This window comes from Streptopelia decaocto (assembly GCF_964273445.1).
Source record: "Streptopelia decaocto genome assembly, chromosome: 5".
In the NCBI taxonomy this organism is placed as follows: Eukaryota; Metazoa; Chordata; class Aves; order Columbiformes; family Columbidae; genus Streptopelia; species Streptopelia decaocto.
This window is the reverse complement of record NC_138659.1, coordinates 55,637,088-55,657,113: the sequence shown is the minus strand read 5'-3', so window position 1 is coordinate 55,657,113 and position 20,026 is coordinate 55,637,088. Positions and strand designations below refer to the sequence as shown.

General features: G+C 40.6%; 1 protein-coding gene across 7 annotated transcripts in view; it reads right to left on the bottom strand.

The window, feature by feature from the left end:
- IDE (insulin degrading enzyme) overlaps positions 1-12,782 on the bottom strand; it is a 66,484-nt gene extending 53,702 nt beyond the window's left edge. The window contains exons 1-3 of one of the 7 annotated variants that reach the window (XM_082053694.1): positions 12,493-12,782; positions 1,925-2,109; positions 321-528 (exon numbers count right to left, since the gene is read on the bottom strand). In XM_082053694.1, coding sequence (XP_081909820.1) covers positions 321-528; positions 1,925-2,084 — 368 coding nt within the window. In that variant the 5' untranslated portion in view covers positions 2,085-2,109; positions 12,493-12,782. Of the gene's footprint in view, positions 1-320; positions 529-1,924; positions 2,110-7,340; positions 7,502-10,389; positions 10,526-11,215; positions 11,402-12,143; positions 12,429-12,492 lie in introns of those variants that run through there. The other 6 variants (XM_082053691.1, XM_082053690.1, XM_082053692.1 and 3 more) reach the window with 6 other exon arrangements.
- Between the last annotated feature and the right edge of the window lie 7,244 nt (positions 12,783-20,026).

Sequence of the window (20,026 nt, the reverse complement as noted above, 5' to 3'; positions counted from 1 at the left end):
TCAATGAAATACAGATCCTATGGGAAGTACAGTTTTGACTACATAACCAGTGTATTTGCACAATGCATAAATTCATGATCATTCTGCGCCCCACATTTCGAAAAAAAAAAATTCAGCATAAACACAACCTTTGAACTTCAAAAAATCTGCCTCAGTGAAGAACTCTGCTAGCTGGAACTTAAAAACATCTGGTATCAGTTTTAACAAAAGATAGTGTTCTCAACCCTTTCTTTAATATCATGATAAAACTATCAAAAAACTTTTACACAATTTCAAACTCCACCTAGACAAGAAAAAATAGGTATTAAAAAGGTGTTTACCTGTCTAGTGCACCTTCTAGATGTTCATGTGACACATCGAAGTAATAGTTGGTATGTTCTCCGCTTGTGAAAGCATTTGAGCTCCCGGCATGCTCACTAAGAAACTGGCTATACTCATTCTCTTTCGGATATTTCTTGGTTCCCAGGAACAGCATATGCTCACAAAAATGACTAAGCCCAGCAATGTTGGGGGGATCAGACAACGATCCTGCAGGAGGAAAAATTTCATGTAACTCTTCATAAAAAGTAATACTAAAGCTTTAAGTCTTTAAAAGTGCTTTATATTCCAATATGTTGCCTCAGGCAATTATATCAATTCTGTAGATGTAAGCAGACAGTTGTGCAGCTATTGTCAACTAAACTCAATCTCTAATAAAAAAAAAAAAAATTAGAATGAGCAACTGAACCACTTAGTGTTTCAAATCGCCTCTCCGCATCAGCCCACAATGCCTTATAGAGACAATTTTTCAATTGAAGTCCATGACTCATAATCTGTAAAGACCTGGCAGATCACAATGTTCTGACTTCTATATCTTGACTTTAATAACTGCTCTGTGTTAAAAGGCAGCATTTGCTAACCACAATCAAGGAGGTATTTATCCTGTGGTTTATAGGATGACTGATAACCTGTAATTGTCTAAACACAAACAGCTATGGATGACCAGTTAGTAGGTGTAAAGGCAGACAGATCAAAAGACAATAATGATGTGCAAAAATGAAAGCCAGAAACATGGAAGTCTGAGTCTGGCAGTCCTGCTTTGGAGTGTGCAATGATGTGCCATGGGACAGCAGAGACAAAGGCAACTGATAGATCTCCTCCAGTACCTGTGCAGGAACTGGATGCTGCAGCTGCCTATTACTGTCATAGTTCCTAACAAAACCACATTTAGAATGCTCTGAACTAGATAATGATTTGGGACAGCCACATCCATAAAAATCCAGAATTTTTCAAAGTTGCTTTACTACTTCTGTCCTAACAACAGCAGAAAGAGCTCCCAACTGCAAACATGGCAAGAGGATACTTAGTTAATGTGTGTGTGCATCATCATTTCCAAGGAACTGAGGAACTACACAAGCTTGAGAAATACCTCCGATATAACAAAAAGGTTCCAGTATTCCAAAGAGTCAAAGTAACTGCCTTCCCTTCTATTTCCAGTATTTCTGTTTGCACACTTAAGCATCATCAGAGTTAGGGAGTGCCTCTCCAACTCCTCCAGCACTACAGAATTTTCTCACCTCTACAAATCAACAACTTAACATGGGGAAAAAAAAAAAGTCTAACATGACAGATGGAGCTGTCTGAAATAATTGCAGTCGCATCCACCCCTTTTCTGCTTACAAAAGATCTTTCATAACACAAAACTTAATAGTTAAAAGAAGTCTTTCTACTGACTGAGCTACACTTGAGTAAACAGAGTACAATACGAGAATTTAATTAACTCTAATAATTTTCAACTTGATGTGTCAGAGAATTAAACTCTAAATTACAATGAAAGGCTAGGCTGACAACTATATACCACTCCTCTCAATTGATTTGCAATTAATATACCAAAATTTAAAGTATTTCTATTAATGACATAATGAACACAACATGCATTAAATACCTATGTGCACATCAAGCGCTGCTGAAGACTTGTCTGTGGTGGGGTCACTAATGAGAAGAGCTTTAATGCCATTTGCCAATTCCAGTCCACGATATTCTCGTTTATCCTCAGGTGATTTTATAATTTTGTTTGTTATTCTCTTAATAGCTGGATTGTTCATTTTGTTGTTTGTCTCTTTCGGAAACCTTAAAGAAAACAAAAGAAATTTCAGTCACTATTTTTACTTAAGCCCTGCTTATATTTTAACACTACGTTAGACAATACTGGGTGAAACTGACAGCAAGGAATTTAGTTTTGCACAAAACTCATAGAACTGGCCTGGAAGTTCAGATCCTGAGTGATATTGCTGTTAAAAAACAAAAACAAAACACACACACACAAAACAAACAAAACCACACCCACAGACCAATCAACATGATAAAATTGTAGATCATGTAATTAAACGTTTCAGGTTTCATATCACAGGTAATTTAAAAAATAACTTAGTAAGGAAACATCCCCTTATTCAATTATGACAAGAGCTAAATGAAATGAGGCATACATTGCTACCTCAAGTATACTAGCAGGCTTCATGAAAGTGTTTAATGTGTCTGAGTTGGTGGCTATATTATGATTGTTGTAACTTTGTGATTGTCAGAGAAGCAAAATTTTACTAATAAACCACTGGATTTGTACACTAAAGCAAAAAGGGTGACACCATTTACAATATTGCCATAAAAATACAGACAGACTGCAAAATTGCCATGATAAACAGGAATAGACTGTCTCACATGTTTAAACTTATACTATTAGTTTAACAGACCTGCTACAAAACATACTTCTTTAATGGCACCATTTTGAAATGCTAAGAAACTAAGTATGATTCTTAAATTCTAAACTCTGGTTATGCAATTTTTTTTAAATGCCAAGTGAAAAGGCAAGACATTCGTACCTGGCTATCTGGGGAGGTGGAGTGGAACCACTTGGCTGTATGTTGAAGAACAAACAAACCAAGCAACCAACCAATAGAAAAAAACCCAAACAAACCACACATGCAAAAAGCAAACTCCAGAAACAGGAAATCAGAGCATTATGGTCTGAGCAAATCATGTGGTGCATTCCTGTATGTAGCAGCCATTGAACTGTAACCCTGTTCTACACAAAGGGTTTTAGAACAGAGCCTGTTATAAATACATAGTACCAACCAAACTCAAGTCTTTTCCCGTGGTGAAATGTTGCTTGACATATTACATGAGCTTCGGTAGTCAGTGCTGAGCTAATTCCACTTACAAAGAAAAGCAGATCCCAGTCTAACTTCCCACCACAACACATACACAGAGGCAGGAGAAATTTTGTGTGGCCCTGTCAATATCATATGGACAACAAGGAGTTTCACAGTATTTACTTTTCCATTTTGGGGTTGTACAGTTCAAGGAACTTCACCCAATTTTTAAGACTACATACAAGCTTTAAGACCATACAGGATATGGAACATGAAGGACTGCACAGTTCTCAACACTGTTTCACGTCTTCAGTCGTGACATTTTAACTAACTCTATATAGAGAAACGACTGCATACTCAACATTGCCAGATACACAAAAAACAACTTCGGAAAATCTGCTTATATATTTTATTTACAGTTTGAAATTACAAATGAAAAAGGGAGTCAGCTAATAAAAATCTCCTTCCTAAAAATACTGTGTCATTCTCAAAACGGGAAGCAGTTCCATGAGCTACTGTCACTCCGGATTATCTCCTTCCCAGTTACTCATGTGATTCTAAAACATAAAAACAACAGTCAACTTAATGCCAGCAAATGCACAGCCATCAGTGTTGGTTTCAAATATTATAATGAGGCTGATAAAGAGCTCTCATTATAAAGTTTCTGAACACAATGTCTACAGTAGAATCAGTGAAAAACAGTGTTTCACAAATAGACAATTAAGATTTTACCTATAGCAGAGTGAAAGTTTGCGTAAGACTGGATTTATGCTTAAGGAAGGAGGCACATATCTAAACTAGAGAAGATATTATTGAAAAAAAAAAATCACAAACAACAAAATAAAAAAACAACACCAAACCAAACAACAGTGAAGTAAGTGTTAGATCTCTGAATATTTTTAAAGAAGTAAAAATAATACTTTGGAACTCCTAAATAGACTTAAGTTATAACGCACCCTTATATGAAAGAAAGCAAAACTACAAATAGGAATAACCCAAATTGAAAAAACAAAAGCACTGAGTACAGAAAGCATCCACGAATAATCAGAATCTGAATGCCTCTAAGCAAGAGCCATAAACAACATGAAGTAACTTTTTAAAATGTATAGCTCAATGCCTTTTAGAAGGAAACACTTCTACTACTAAAACATGGTTCTCACACTACAAATTACTTAGAAAAGGTACAGTTAAATGTAATCACTAAACAGTAACTGAAATGCTGAATTTAAATTTACATGTCTACACTCTCATTTAAACCTGTAATTTATCCACTGGTTTAACTCTGTACTTTGGCTAAACCTGCTTGGAATATCTATGGACTTCATTCATCTGAAAAAAATGCAGATACCATTCAAAAACAAAGGATACTCCAAGTACAGCAATATCTATGTTTCTCTGCATCAACAGCACTGTTATAATCCATGCTTATGATTGAAAAAATGCCTTCTTGTTCAATGTTCAGAGTCCTAAGTAGAAATACTCTGCTAAAAATACTGTGTAAAATTTATTAAATGAGAAGATATATTAGCTTTCATAGATGAAAAATCAGTAACTGAACTGTTCTTAATTGTATTTCACTTGAACACAATTTTATTGGATTGACAAATATAAGTATGTAGGGGAGCAATGAGGTCCCTCAATCTCCTGATTTCACATCTGCTAAGGAACACCTATCACTTAGTTTTCAGCTAAAATATTTAATCTCATTAAGATACTAGTTGCTTATCATAAGATGCATATATACTACAAACTTCTCCAGGGTTTTTTTGTAAATGTTATACACTTTCCTTGTCATCTGATATCTCCTTGTTATTTCTACACCACATCATTAAGTCACAGAACTTTACTGTTTGTTCAGATGACTCATCTTTCCAATGTGATTCATCAAATTATGCAGCTTCTGTGAAATCTTAAGAGATTTCAATTGATGTCTTGTGAAGCCGTACACCTCCACTTCATCTTATTATCATAGCCTACTTCTGCCTCCTTCATAGGCTACCTGCAGCTTGGCAGTCAAATTTCAGTACGGAAAAAACATACAATTTTTGAAAGGTCAAAATCAGTAATTAAGCCTTCAAACCAAGGACTTAGACTCATATCTCTGTCTTCACTGTTATTTCAGTGGGCATTGTGAATACAACATTCTCTGCAAATGGATTCGCATGATTAACCCAAAACTATTTCCCTGCAAACTAAACTGTAGTACCAGACAACCCATGTAAAAACAAGAGCAGATCAACTATGCAATAATCCTGGAAGGCAATGCATCAAAAGCACAAGACCTACACCTTCTTGCTTAAGTACTGTTCCTCCTGGTGCTGTTACTACAATACAATAGCTAGAAAAGAATATTTCACTTAAGATACAGTACTTATACAATGACTCTTTCTTAAGGAGTAGACTGTAAGACATAATATTAAACATTCCTTCATATGATTGCTTTCCCACGCAAATTTTAAGTTCTCTAAGTGCAACAGCTTTATAACAATACTGTGTTCCGTTTTTTCGCACAAGAATCCTGGAACAATACAAACCACTTTTTGACAATAGAATTGCTTTTGACTGTAGGCAAGAAAGTAATGGAAACAGAAAGAATTCTACATTTCTTGTAGCTTTTTGAGAAGTAGTTCAATTCCTAAAGTCATGTTCAGACTCTGTGTCGAAGTACATGTGCTACATCTATTTGCTATGCTGTCCTTAAAGTGAGCACTAAATGCTGATGGGCAGTAGCAAAGAAATTCATCCACCAACTAGATGCTATATTTATTGCAGAGCTAATATCCTAACAAAAATGTCACTAAAAGAAATATTGTCATACTACCTTCACAAAACAGAAGCTATAGAGAAAGACCCAATAAAGCTAAGACAGCAAGACCAAATACAAAGCATTACTGCAACACTGGGGATTCTTTCACTGGCTCAAAAAATACAGGTGGCAAGATGACAGAACTAGAAAGAAAAAGGTAAAAGAACAGGGGATGTTTGAACCGAGAGTAATGTCCCTGTTCAATGACTAGGAAGTATGAAACATTCTTCCTCCTCATCAAAATTGCTTCATTTGTTACAAGAAAATGGTTAAAACAGACGCTGAATTTTACAGTACAACACTTCAAAGTAAAATTATATTATATTCTTTGAGACCCTGGTTTTGTAATGATTTCTGGGTAGGCAGTCCCTCAGAACCAGGGAGGCTCTCTGGGGATGCCAAGTTCCACCTGCAAATAGAGTATTACAGAGTGGGATTAAGTGATACATGATTCTGCCTAACTATTCTAGTTTTAAAATTTATTTTAGTAAACTTACTTTAATTAAAAATTAACTATAGTGTAGTCAAATCTAAGTTCAGTGTTTGAACAATTAAAGAACCATATTTGAAAACCAATTAACAGAAACTCCTGAGGGTTGCTTCAACGCAAGACTGTAACTAGCTAATAAAAATATGACCCCAAAGCAGAAACTCCAAAGCTCTTTTCAAGATTTTTTTTTGGCATGACACACTGTACATATTTAAGTCAAATGCTCATGCACAGGTCTGAGCCAGAGGAATGACCATAAACACTAATCGGCTTGAAGTAACCAGATGAAAGGCAACAGTTATCAGCTAGGCAGATTATGATGCTTCCTTTCAATTTATATCAGTTGCCTTAAAATTTGGGGTTTGCTTAAAGTTTTTATGCAACTGAACCTAAGTGACTTTTTTGGACACACCTGTGGGCGTTGTGACATACTCACTTTTTAAGTTTAGACTTGTATATACCAGGATCTGAATTGCTCCTCATTTTCAACTCATTTCATCTGTCCTTTGAATACACTTGGTATGTTATGCAGACTGCAATTCAGTTGTTATTCAAGTTCTGTGTCTTTGAAACTATACAAAAACCACAGTAATGTTCAAACTCACTTGTTCCAAGTTCTGTATTTTATTTATATCCACTTCTCTTCAGCTTTTATTTTTTAAATTCTAAACTTAATTGCCTACCATTTACCAAGGTGAGGTGAAACCTTTGTTCAGCCAAAACATGCCTCTGCTCTGTCTTGCAAGGGAACTACCACTGATAACTTGCCCTCTGTACTATTTGCTAATCTATCTTGGTTTACAGTTCTTAGTAATGTACATGAAGATTTCTTTAGCTACCAGTCTCTAGAGTGAAAGAAGTGCTGCGTGCTTCGGCAGGAGGCCCGGTGCTGCAGAACTACCAGCCAGAGTTTCCTCACCTCTCTTACAGCGATGACAGCACTGAATTGAGCACTCTGGAGAAGTCCATGAACATCTTCAGCTGTAAACTCTTGGCTTCACAACAGTAAAATAAATCTCCATTCTTCCACAGATCTCCACCCCTCCTTTTCGTCTCTTGCATCCACCTCTCCTCACAACAGCAGTAGAATTCAATGGCATTGTGACATCCTTGTAACAGGGACATTACCAGTAAATCAACTAACAATCTACCTCCTCTCTTCTTGATTCACCTGTATGCTATAATTATTGTTTTTTTTTTAATCTAAACTGTAGGCAGTACAAGTTTGCTCCTAAAAATCAGACAAATGTTTTTACTAAGTTCTGTTACCAAGAGTGTAGTTGAGGAAAAAAAAGGAGCAGAGAAAGAGCAACCTAAAAACAAACAAACCCACAACTCAGGTGGTGATTCCCATAAAGGATACTTCAAGAGACTACCCATAACTGTTTCAGGTTACAGGTTCATCAGCAGACAAACCTAGTAATCCTTCTTTTACATATTCAGAGATTAAAACAGTTCACATTATTCAGCATCCATAAAGCATCAGTCCTCTGTGAATTTACTTGCCATGAAGCCTGAGAACGTACAAGATTCCAACACATTCCCAATGCTGATCTAAATAAATCAGATTGCATACATGGGCAGATAGACTGCATAAGTAGATAAACTACTCAAAATGTTAACATGTTTTATCACTTTTAAACTCATCAGGAATTCAACATACTACTTCATACACAAAAGCCCCAAATACAGAGACTCAAAATTATTTAATCAGTGCTCCCAAGTTATTAAGAACAACTGATCATGCCAAATTAGGCAAGTTTGAAGATGACGAATATTTGTAATGTTTTGTTATGTAGTTAATTTTTAAGAAATTCTGAAGTCTTGTGCATTTTCAGAACCTCCGTCTGCAGCTTTTTGCCCAATATGTAACTGACTCAGAGAATTCCCTCCTAACAATGGTTCCCAGGGCGACCGCCTGCCTTGCTCTCATTCCCAGAAGGGTCCGGCTTCTGCAGCTTCTAGATCACAGCAGTAAAACTTGGTCTGCCACGGGTTTCACTGCTACCTCAACAGTGTACAGGAATTATCAGTAGCATTAATGAGACAATAACAGGTGGGAACTTGGCAAAAAGAAGGGCCCTGGTAGTTTCACATGCAAGATCAGGCCCCAACAGAGTAACTGGCCCAAGCAGTAAACTGATGTGTGTTTTCAACAGCCTTGTGGGGGTCAAAGAGAATGGGCTACACAATTAAGACACCATAAAGCTAATTTACTGCCTTAAAACCACATTCTCTAACTTGAGCATTCCAGAGTTTCCAAAGCACTGGGTAAAAAAAGTCAAACAAAAAGGAAGGATTTTATACAATCTGATTTCAGACACAGTAATAAAGAATAACAAGGTTTTTAAAATTTCTAAATCGCTTCAGCTTACTTTTTTTATCTCTTCAAAAATTGCCCCAAACAATTCAGCAAAATAGACCCTCCAGGATAAACAAGTTTTTTCCAGATTTACCATAAAGAGAAAATAATTTCAGTCTTTCCTTAGAACATCTTTCCTTCAATTTTTTACAAGATTGCTGAAAATTAAGCAAATTCCAAAAGGGTTTTGAAGACCTTCATTATTTGAAAGATTGGTTCTTTTTAAAATTTAATTTAAATTATCTGTTTTAGTCTTTACACAATATGATGATATAGGATTTTCCAAATGATTTCACAAACCTGGCATAGTATTTTGGCTTGCATCATTGTTTTTGTCAGTGTCAAATTGCATGCTAAGAACAAGACTGATGAGACTAGTTTCTGTGTTACACGGCCAGCTGCTTGAAAGTGTACTTTACTAATTTTCTTCAGAAATGTACTCATTAATTCAATTAATTGCTTTATGCATTGAATATTTGCGAGCCAGTAGTTCTCATTCCCTCTTCCTCAACATTCTTCCACCACCACCCTCAGGCTGCAGGGCTTGGTCCACAACCCAGTGCAGCAGTGATGTCTGTAGCGCATGGCCCTGCACAGGCTGGGAAACAGAAAGCTGGACGCTACAGGAGAGATCTCTGTGTTTTATTCTAACTGTATTTTGATGTGTATTTCATACATTTTATCCACAAGTAGCATATCAGATTGCCCAAGACTCTTTGTAAAGCCAACTCACTTAACACTTTATGCTACCATCTGTCTCATACCCTCAAAAAGAAAAACTTGTGAGATCTGAATTAAGAAAACAAGATGAGACTAAAACTTCAGTTATACTGCATAACAACAAGAAATACACAGAAAGATGAGAGAATTGGCAAGACAATCTGATTTAGCAACAAAAAGAACTTTGGGATTCTGAATCATGAAAAGTACTGTAATCACACATTAAAAACATTATCTAACACTAGAGCTTTGACATAACCAACAGACCTGTAAAAACGAGCAGTTTACAAGAGTCAGCAGTGTGTTTCAACAAAGGAAGTCCTGGCTGTTTACCTATTTAGTGCTTTAGTTTTTACAAATTTGTAGAATTCAATTCTAGTTCTACTGTTAGTGCTGTAAGTAAACTTCCAACTCTACAGGGCTTTTTTTTTCATTTAAATTGCTCAGGCAAGCTACAGTTCTGACTCATTCTAAAAACAAGTCGCAGAAGGTCAGATTGAAATAGAAAGCTACAGTGAAGCACCTTTCAAACAAGCTACATCAAAAATCACCTTATTATATACACGGTCCTCTCTCGTAAGTGTGTTTTAGCAACTTATAAACATCGTAAAGATGCTCATTGACAGACCACGCATATACAAATACGAACTGCTGGCACAAAAATAATTAAATCAATTCCTCTACAGGCATCTTTATTACAAACTTTTTGATTCCCATCTTATTAAAACATTGATATGTCAAAATTATGAAAGCATGTAATACAATAAAATTAATGTATCAAAAATATCAACCCAACAAGAAATTTCTCAAACGGTCTGACTGTATTTTTAGTAAATGACTTCCACAACAGCCTGCAATGACCCCTAGCTTTGAACCTAACACCTACCAGTTCAGTGAAACACTGGAGGTACTAAACTGTTTGTCTCTTCCCTCTTCTTTCTTCTGGACCAAACAGGGTAGGGAACTACTTCTGTGTTCATGTGCAAAATAAGTTACGTTCTTGACACTCCGATCAAATTTCCAAAGGTACCATTTCATCTAAGGGATTAAGCTACAGCCTTACAAAGGACTGAAGACTGAAAGGAGAAAGGGAGCAAAAAACCATGGAAACACGCAAGTATGAACTCTTCTAGAGACTCCCCAACTAGAACAGATCACCTCAATGCTGTACATAAGATGAGAAGGAGGAGGTAAGAAGTTCTAAGGGAGAAATGAACTTGCTATTTGAGGTACAGACTAAGGTTAAAAATTATGAGACAAAAAGTTAAAGCTGAAAAAAAGGTGAAAGTATGAACAAAATTCAGAAACAGAAACAAGGAACGTGTAATTGAAAAAAATATTATTAATTTTCACGTTCGCCATCTTAAAAAGAATCATTATGTGAAAGCACTATGCCTGCTCTGCTCTCATTTCATTATTATTTATGCAAATGTTAATTCATAATTAAAATTAAACAGATTATTAAATCACAGTTGTAGGCAGTATGAAAACACAACAGGCCTACTCACATATATAAAGTTAAGCCCAAATACTGCACATATTCACATGCTCAAAGAGGAGTAATCCAGCCGGGGAAACTACAGCCTGAGAAAAGCACTGGCTTTTATTTTATTACTTTTACAATAATGAAGCATACATAGCAATTATGAACAATAACGGTGCATTTGAATTTTGACACACGAGCATTGACGGCATGAGTCATCATAACTCACCGTTTTTTTCCTGAAAGAAGCTACATTTGACGTCTCCTACTTTTGCAGTGTTAAATATGGGTTTTGCTCAAAAGAGAGAAAGAGAGAGAATAACTTCTTTCCCTCACGCAGCTCCCTTCCTGGAACAACTTTGCCGAGTTCTTCAGCAGTTCTGATGTGCCCCTCAGGCCAACCCTGCCAAGCCTGTCGCCTGCTCCTCCCTCAACTGAGGTACTTATTGTCCCCCCTGGAGCTGGTAACACACACACACACACAAACAAGGCCCACAAGCGCCAGCACTAAACAGCTCATCAAAAACTGAAGAGGCCGCTCCCATCAACTTCGGGTAACTCTGACAGCAGCTTCTTTTCAAACAATTTAAACTTTGGTTTTGTATATTTAAGGCCTAGGAAGACATGGCAAGTTAAGCAACATGAAAACTCCACGGGTTTGGTTTGGTTGTTTTGTGGGTTTGTTTTTTTTTTTTTTAACGGGACGGGGGGAAACCAAATCCGCGCCACAGCCGCACGGCTGATGGCCGAACCTGCTCTGTCAACGGAGGCGCAGGGGAGACATTCGAGCCGGGCAGCCCCTGCACACCGGGTTCCCGGGCGGGCCCTGGCAGGGGCGGGCAGGGCACAGGCCTTCCCGGCACACGCGGGCCCGCCGCCCCCAGCTCCCCCAGCACTTCGCACCGGGGACTTCGTTGCCGGCCCCGCATTTCCGCGGCTGGGGCTCCCCTGGTTCCCCGCAAACCGGGGTGAAGCCGCACTCGGGGCAGGGCGGGCATTCCCCCGGCCACACAAGGTGCCCCCTCCCCGGCACCTCTTACACAACACAACCGGGGACAGGAGCGCATCTCTGACCTCACGGCCCATCGCGCAGCGCCAGGACCCGGGAGCCCGCCCAAGACCACCCGCTCCGGCTCCCACCGCCCCAGACACCGTACCCGAGAACGCTGCGCCGCCGGCACTGAAGGAAAAAGCGGGAGGCCGGGGCGGCCCAGGGGCGCGCTAAGCCCAGCACAGCCCGCCTGAGCACAGGAAGCAGCCACTGCCGCATATCCCGGCCCCGCCGCCAGCGCCCGGCCTCTCCCCGCCGCTGCCGCCCGCCCCGGCCCGGCTCCGCTCGCCTCAGCACACGCCGCTCTTCGGCGCCGCGGCCGGCGGCGGCGCCATCTTCTCCGCCCGCCTCCCCTCGCCGCTTGGCCAATCCCTCCCCGGCGCCCTCGGGGTCCCGTCCGCCCTCCTCGCCCGGCGGGGCCGCCGCCACCGCGCTGGGCCTAGCGGGGCCCGTACCTGAGGGTGCGGGAGACTGTCTGTGCTGCCGGGAGGGCCGGCGCTGCGGCTGGGGAGGGGGCAGGGGGCCTCTGGGAGGAGGCGGAGGCGGTGGAGGGGGTGGGTGGCTGGGCGGGGAGCCGGGGCGACACTCGTCGCGGCGGCGGGGCCGGGGAACCGCGCCCGGCGGAGGCGGACGGGGCTGCGACGGCAAGGGCAGCGAGGCGGCCCCGCCGGTGTCCCGGCCGCGGGGCTAGGTTGCGCCAGCGGAGGGACCGCGGTGCGGTCGGGCGCGGAGGGAGCGGCCCGCCCGCTGCCTGGTCGCCGGGCTCCGCGTCCCTGCCGGCGAAAGCCAAGACAAAAGGTAATTAGACGCCTCGTAATTTGAGTAATGCGGGTGCGGTGCGTACCCGAGTGGCAGAGATTTCAGATTTCCCAGTGCAGCGGGTGTCAAAATCTTCTTCCCCCTGGGGCGAGAATTCCCCCTGCGGGAGCCTCACTCACCCACCTGCCGCGGGGGGGCTGCGGCACCGCAGCCGCGCTGCCTGGGGCACAGGACTCTCCTTGCAGGATGGGTTCACGAGGTGTAAATGCTGCGTAAGGTTGAACTTCTGTCAAAACTCCATGTATTTGGTTCTCTGGGGAGATTTCCCTGTGAGAGAGTTGTGCTTGTGACTGGCTGCTTTAATTCTTTTCCAGGAAACAAACAAACAAAGCACTGTTTGCAGTCCTAGTAATGTGATTTCTTCAGATGTATCTATTTTTCTTTGCCTTATTTCTCAAACCTTAAGCAGAAAAAAAAAAAAAAAGGACTACATTTAATGCCTGATTCTAGTCCAAGGAGATATCATCTCATGCTTCCCCACCGCTTGCCTTTTATTATAGGGGGTGTCTCACAGCTGGAAGTTCACAGAACCCTCCTCCTGTCATAAAAAGGTAGAAAGATGCAACCTGACATGTCAGCTAAGGTTATCTCTTCACCCAAAAATGAGACTGAAGATGTATCAGAAGAAGCTTTAAACTAGTCAGCTTTGGTCAAATGAGCTTTTAAGAAGTAGCAGCTCGCTAGTCCATATGGTCAACAAAATCTGTCAGGGAATTGGGGTAGACATTCAGCTGTTGCTTTCCACTGAGGTCTGTGCTGCTATAGAGATGCTCTTAGCAGTACCTGAGCTACCCAGTTTAGAGCATTCATGTCTACATCAAGTGTACCCACGCTTCTGGCCTCAGTTTAGACACAGACCTGTCTCTCAAGTTAACTAATCCTGGTTGGAGCAAGGCAGTTGGTAGTTTTCACCTAAATTAACTGGCTGGATTTAGAACTGTGTGGGAGCCTAATTTTAACACAGTATGTTAATGCCTGTGAAAATGGATATCTTTGTCCTGATAAGATTCTAGTTCGAGGCAGTCTGTTGTGTTTTGTTTTGTTTTGTTTTCCATTTCCTAGTGTTTGTATAAGTCAAGACTGGGCCAGAGGGAAGGAGAACAGGATTAATGGTGAGATCTTAAATCTTACTTCTGCCCTATTGCCAGTGCATCAGAGAAGGTAATACTGCTGTGTCTGGCAGAGAGCTCACTGCCAGATGGGTGCCTCTTAGTGATGTCTCCTTGCTCTCTAAAGCAACTGGAGGATTAAGAGGTGGTGAAGTTGCTCACTTAAATTAGATGTACAGTAGAAATGCTTCTGCCTTTATTGTTAACACAAGTTGTAGGTATGTTATATCAGTTATCATGTGGGGGTGAAAGCTACAGAAGTATGCAGAGTTTCAGGCAGTTTATTCCTTTATCAGGTCCTGACAGAGTTTGCTAGCCTAATGTAGTGGAATGTATATATTTAGCTAATGCTGACCTGATGTATATTTAGCTGCTCTGATAAATCCTCCCTTTCCCTATAGATCTTGCCTAGGACATACATGGGGCAATCCTGGGAAAACAAAGTAGACTGCAGCAGGAAAACTTGAGTTTGCTAATAGTCTGCTAATAGTTGCATCTAAAGCAAGTGCTTCTGCTTCTGTAGTTGTGATGAAAGATTGCATGTCCTCATGCATCTAATATAGGTATTGCAGCAGAGATGTGCAATAGAGGTCACACCTACTGTACTTTACACCCATTTTATCCACAGTAAGCTTATTTAGCAGCTGTTCAATGGCACTGATGTTTATTCAGAGCAGATTGTGTTCTTATAATCTAAACCCTCTCTGTCTCAGTTTATACTAGCCAAAATTACACTCATCCAGTATTTTTGATATCTTTTCCATGTTTTAAAGACATTTTTATTATGACACCATCAGCAAAAGAGGACCTTCAGTAAATTTGTTTCTCAGTGTAGTCCAGCAACTAAGATTTCCCCATGAAACTTTAATTGCTCATAGACAATTGGTGCTTTTAGTCCTGTTTTCTTCATCTGCCCTAGTGTAAAAACAGGTATGGTCCAAAAGATCAAATTAATTTAAGTGTGATTTATAATAAGTGTGGAAATTATTCCAAACTTCCCATGAGGAAGCTTTACAGAGTAGCAGTATGGAGATTCTTGTTCAGGATATGTGATGTAACTGTACAGTGCAGGGAAAGTGATCCTCAAAGTAGGCAAGTTACAAGTAATTTAGAATAAAACCAGTATTTTATATTCTTCTTGAAAGGCAAGCAGCAGCAAATGTAAAACTCTAAGTACAGTCTTGATATGCTTCTAATGGAAGCATATTTTTGCACCTAGCTAAAATTCTGGATTAAATTCAAACTGTAATTGTATATAAAATGGCTTTGTAGCAAACTGGCCTCAGGCTGAAAAAAGCATAACTTATGATTGTTATTTCCACTCCAAAATAAATTGTGGCCATTTCACAACAAGGCATATATAAAAAAAGATAACCTGTTGACTGCTCTCAGTATGAAAACACTGACTTAATTACATTTTAAAACATTCAAGTCAAAAGATAATGAGAAACCAAGGAGACATTTCCTGTTGACTTCAGTGGGTCCTGTGAAGTCTAGATGTTTCCAGTTTGCTCATTCATTGTTCCATTTCTTTTTATGTAAAGGATGTCATCCAGCTGCATGCCTTAACTGAAAATAGGTAAGTGTATGGAAAATTATTAGATTTACTCTGAGCTGATTACACAAATGCATACACCCCTGCTATTATTATGGTGACCATAACTATAAAAAGATGTAAAAGTGCTAACATCTGTGACTGTGTTGGACAGTGATCTGGCACACAGGCAGAAAAAAATACATCCTTAATTCTGTCTGTTTTCCTTGATTAGTTGAAACCAATTTGGTTTTTCATCATCATCATGATAGAATACCAGATTGGAAGGCACCACAAGGATCATCTGGTCCAACCTTCCCAGGCAGAAGCACAGTCTAGATGAGATGGCCCAGCACCCTGTCCAGCTGAATCTTAAAAAGTGTCCAATGCTGGGGAATCCACCACTTCCCTGGGAAGATTATTCTAATGGCAAATTTTTCTCATTGTGAAAAATTTCCTTCTTGTGTCCAATCAGAATCTCCCCAGGAGTAACTTGTACCCATTGGCCCCTGTCTTTTCCATGTGATGCCTTGTAAAAGGGGGGTCTCCATCATCTTTGTAGCCACCCTTTTAATACTGGGACATGGTGATAAGGTCTCCTCTCACCTGCTTTTCTCAAGGCTGAACAAACCCAGTTCTCTTAACCTTTCCTCATATGGCAGCTTCCCAGTCCTTTGATCATCTTTTTGGCCCTTCTCTGTATTCTCTCCAGCCTGTCTGCATCTTTTTTTATAGCAGGGACCAAAACTGAACACGGTGTTCAAGGTGTGGCCTGACAAGCATTGAGTCCTTAATTTTTAACAAAAAGGTAGTTATTGTATCTTTCATTTTTAATAGTGAAATCATCATGCTGTTACTTTGACTGAGGGAGAACCCTGTCCTCAGCTGAGAATAGACCAGTACAGTGTTTGTGCAAGTCCTTATTGTTTAATTTTCTGTATGTGGACAACACAGAGTTTAGAACATTACTGGTCAACTGAACAGACTGTTCAAAGGCTAGAAATTGCTCTATGTGTATCTGAGGTGCAGGTTATCTCACATTAATGTGAATATGCAATTAATCAATAATTTTTTCCTATGTCACTGGTAATATTGAACAATATTAAACTCTCCACATGTTCAATACAGCTCATACCCTGTGTAGCATCTTGGTAATCAAAACAAGTGTTACTAAGCCTTGAAGAAGTCTCACTCAAACTTGTAATTTGTATTAATTATATCTCTCCATTATTATAGCCTTCCTTAATTCTTATCTAATCATGCTTAGTGTCAACAATTTTTACTATTTGTCAGGACTTCATACCTATAATTATCCAGGTCATCTGATAGAAATCCTAGGAAAATACTGGATTTTTTTTGAGACATGCATAGTCTCTGAATATCCCTATGATAGAATGACTTCTTGTTGTCAAGCTTTAGTGAAAGATTATCCTTTTTGATCAATAAGTGGGGATTAGTAATATCTACTGAAGTCGTTACACTGGCAGTTGTGGGTATTACATAATCTATTTTACTGTAATGTTTTTGTCTCCCTTAAATAAAAATAAAATCTATTTGTCACAGATGATGTATGTGCCTTCTTAAAGGTCATTCTCCCAATCACTGTTAAGACTATCCTAAGTATTCTTGTTTCTTTTTGATTGTATTTATTTTTATTGCTTCTGAAATGCTAGTTCCCTATAACTCAGTTTGTGTTTATACTGTATTAGTATTTTTAGGTTCTACCTAATCTAAGAAAATGTATGACCTATGCTATAAATTGACCTTGTAAAACAGAGTTGCAGCTACTAAACTGCATGCATTTTTTAAACTAACTTGATTACCAGAAATATATTTTTTCCACTTAGCACAGCTATGGAGAAGGTCACTATCAGCCAGATTCAACTCCTCTTGCTTAAATACAGGTTTGAATGAGCTCTTATTTTCTTCTGTGTTTGTGAGAGATGTGTTTATATTGTGAGCAAAATTCTGACTAATGCAAATTAAGCTTTCATACTAGAAAATAATAAACAGGCAGAAATGGGAAGAAAAGACTTCTTGTGTTCCAATGCTGCATTCTTTTTTATGATCCCTTTGAAGGCATATAGAGCAAAAGGTAAAGATTCATTATATTCACATACCCACATCTGACTTTTCAGTCTATCAATCGCTCCTACACAATTGTCTATACGAATTTTGTTCTTAGCATGTATGGAATACAGAAAGCAAATAAGAATAAGGGTGGTCTCAGTATGTTTGCAATAGATATCACTTTTATCTTAAATTAGTTTTCTCACTTGGTTAAATTTTCACTTAACTGAAACAAAACACATTATTGTAATTTTTTTAGTGTTTTATTGTAGGAAAAAAAATAGCATGTCTAAATAGTACCAACCCACCAAACTCATTTTAGTTAGAAAGTTAACCTCTAGGACTGTTAGAAAATACAGATTCCTTGCGTGTCTGTGTGTATAAATATTAAGTGTTTTGTTACAAGCTTTTTCTACAGAATCATTGCCTTATTTCTAGGTTTGAGGCCAAAAGGTTAAAAATTTATGAAGGGCAGTAATTCTTCTGGCAGTTATTAACTTCCAAATGTCTGTCCTTGCAAAGCAGTTTTCTTTTCATTGTAGTATATTTATATTCTGTATATACTTTAAGATTGTATTGTTTTCAGTGGCAAGCAAGCAGTAAAGTCTTACAAGGAACAAAGAGAAAATACTAGCTCAGAAAGACTGGAAATAAAAATCGTTAGTAATCACTATAAAAATTTCACAGTTCTTATCCTGTCTCATCATCAGTCTATATTTAGAAAGGCAGACAAATGTGTTGAATGTTGATGTTTTCTGAACCCATTTCTGCTCATAGCAGCCTAGGAACCCAACACTTCATGTCCTTCTCTATAAATTAATGTGTGTATTTCTCAGGTCCTGTTCTTTATGCCTAGTATAAGATTGATTGGCTCTGACATGGTTTTAACTTTTGAGATAAATGGTAGCGGAGCATAATGTGATGCTGCTTCATGTCACTGTCAGAAAAATTACCACAAGCCTTATGGCTTAGGATTCATCTGTTATTACCTTTAAGAACTCATGGAGGAGGTGTAAGTTTCAAAGCAGCCAATTTTAAAACGAAGAAAGAGAAGGGGCAGAAACTGCAAAAATTACAGATGGGTAATCTTAATTTCACAACTGGGAAGGCCCTAGAACAACCGCAAAACACTGTAGGCCATAACACATAGGTGACAGTATAAGTGTAGGAGCCAGTAGAGATCTGTTGAGAACAAAGCATGTCAGACCAGTTACATCTTCTCTAACATCTGCTTCTTCCCGCCTGCCCACAAGACCTGTTGTCCTGTGATAGATCTCCTCCTAGCAAAGCTTTAAATACCATCTCAAACATCTCAAAGGAAGCTCTCACACAGAAGCTCGGGTGACATAAATTAAACTGCTAGTGAGAGGATGCAAACTTGTACTTCCTGAGTGGCTGACATGATCTAGTTTCAAAATAAAAGGAGGGATGAGGTACACCCTGCAGAGTTTTGTCTTTAGCCTTTAACTATTTATTTTCATTCTGAGGTAGGATTTTCCCAATAATGTAGCAGGCAATACCAGCCCGTAAACACGTTGAAAGTTAGGTGTGCAGTTCAGAGTGGTGGTGACGAACTGTGCTGGGGACCAGCCCCAGTTCAAGCGGGCACGGAGGGAGCAGAGCAGAGCTCCGCGGGCAGGGCTGGGGGCAGAAGCTGCCTGGCCCGGCAGTGGCCGTGGGGACAGCGAAGTGCCCGGCCGGGAATGGGGACGCTGCGCCCCGCCGCGCCAGCAGCAACACGGTGTTTTCAAATGGGCCCGGTAAGGCTGCCAGCCGCCCGGCGCTGCGGGGCGTGCTTCTCTGAGGCTGAACGTGACGTTTAAAGAAAACGTGGGATAACGGGAGAGCCAGTGGGGACAGAAGAAAAGACGGCCGGGGGCTCGAGCTGTGATGAAAGATTGCAAGGATGACGTGCATCTCGGAGAAGGATGACCGAGACGAGCAGTTCGGATGCCCTCACACACACGGGTGGCCAGCGGCGGCTGCAAAGAGGCCAGAGTTTCCCCGCTGCCCCCTCGTGAGCGCGCGCGGTACTGGTGCCAAAAAATAGCTGTACAGCAGGTTCAACTTAGACGTCAGACAGAACGTCACCGCAGCGCGGGGAGCAGCTCAGAAGCCGTAACGCAAATGCACGCCTCGCCGGTCCCGAACCGCGGGATCCCGCTGCCATCCCGCCACCCGCTCGGTCTCTTCACGGTGTCACCTGCGCTGCCGTGGGCGCGCTGGGGCTGGGCTGTGCAGCCCCGTGCTGTGCTGCCGGGAAGTGCCCCGCCCCCCGGCGCTCGGTCACGTGACAGCCACCGGCTGGGCACGGCAGCTCCCAGCATGCCTTGCGCTCGGGGCGGCACCGCCGCAGCCGTCGTGCGCTTGTGTCACCGCTAGAATTTGAAAATCAGTCCCGTGGTGCCCCGCGGGCTCCCGCTGATTGGCCGGGCGGGGGGGCGGTGCGAGATTCGA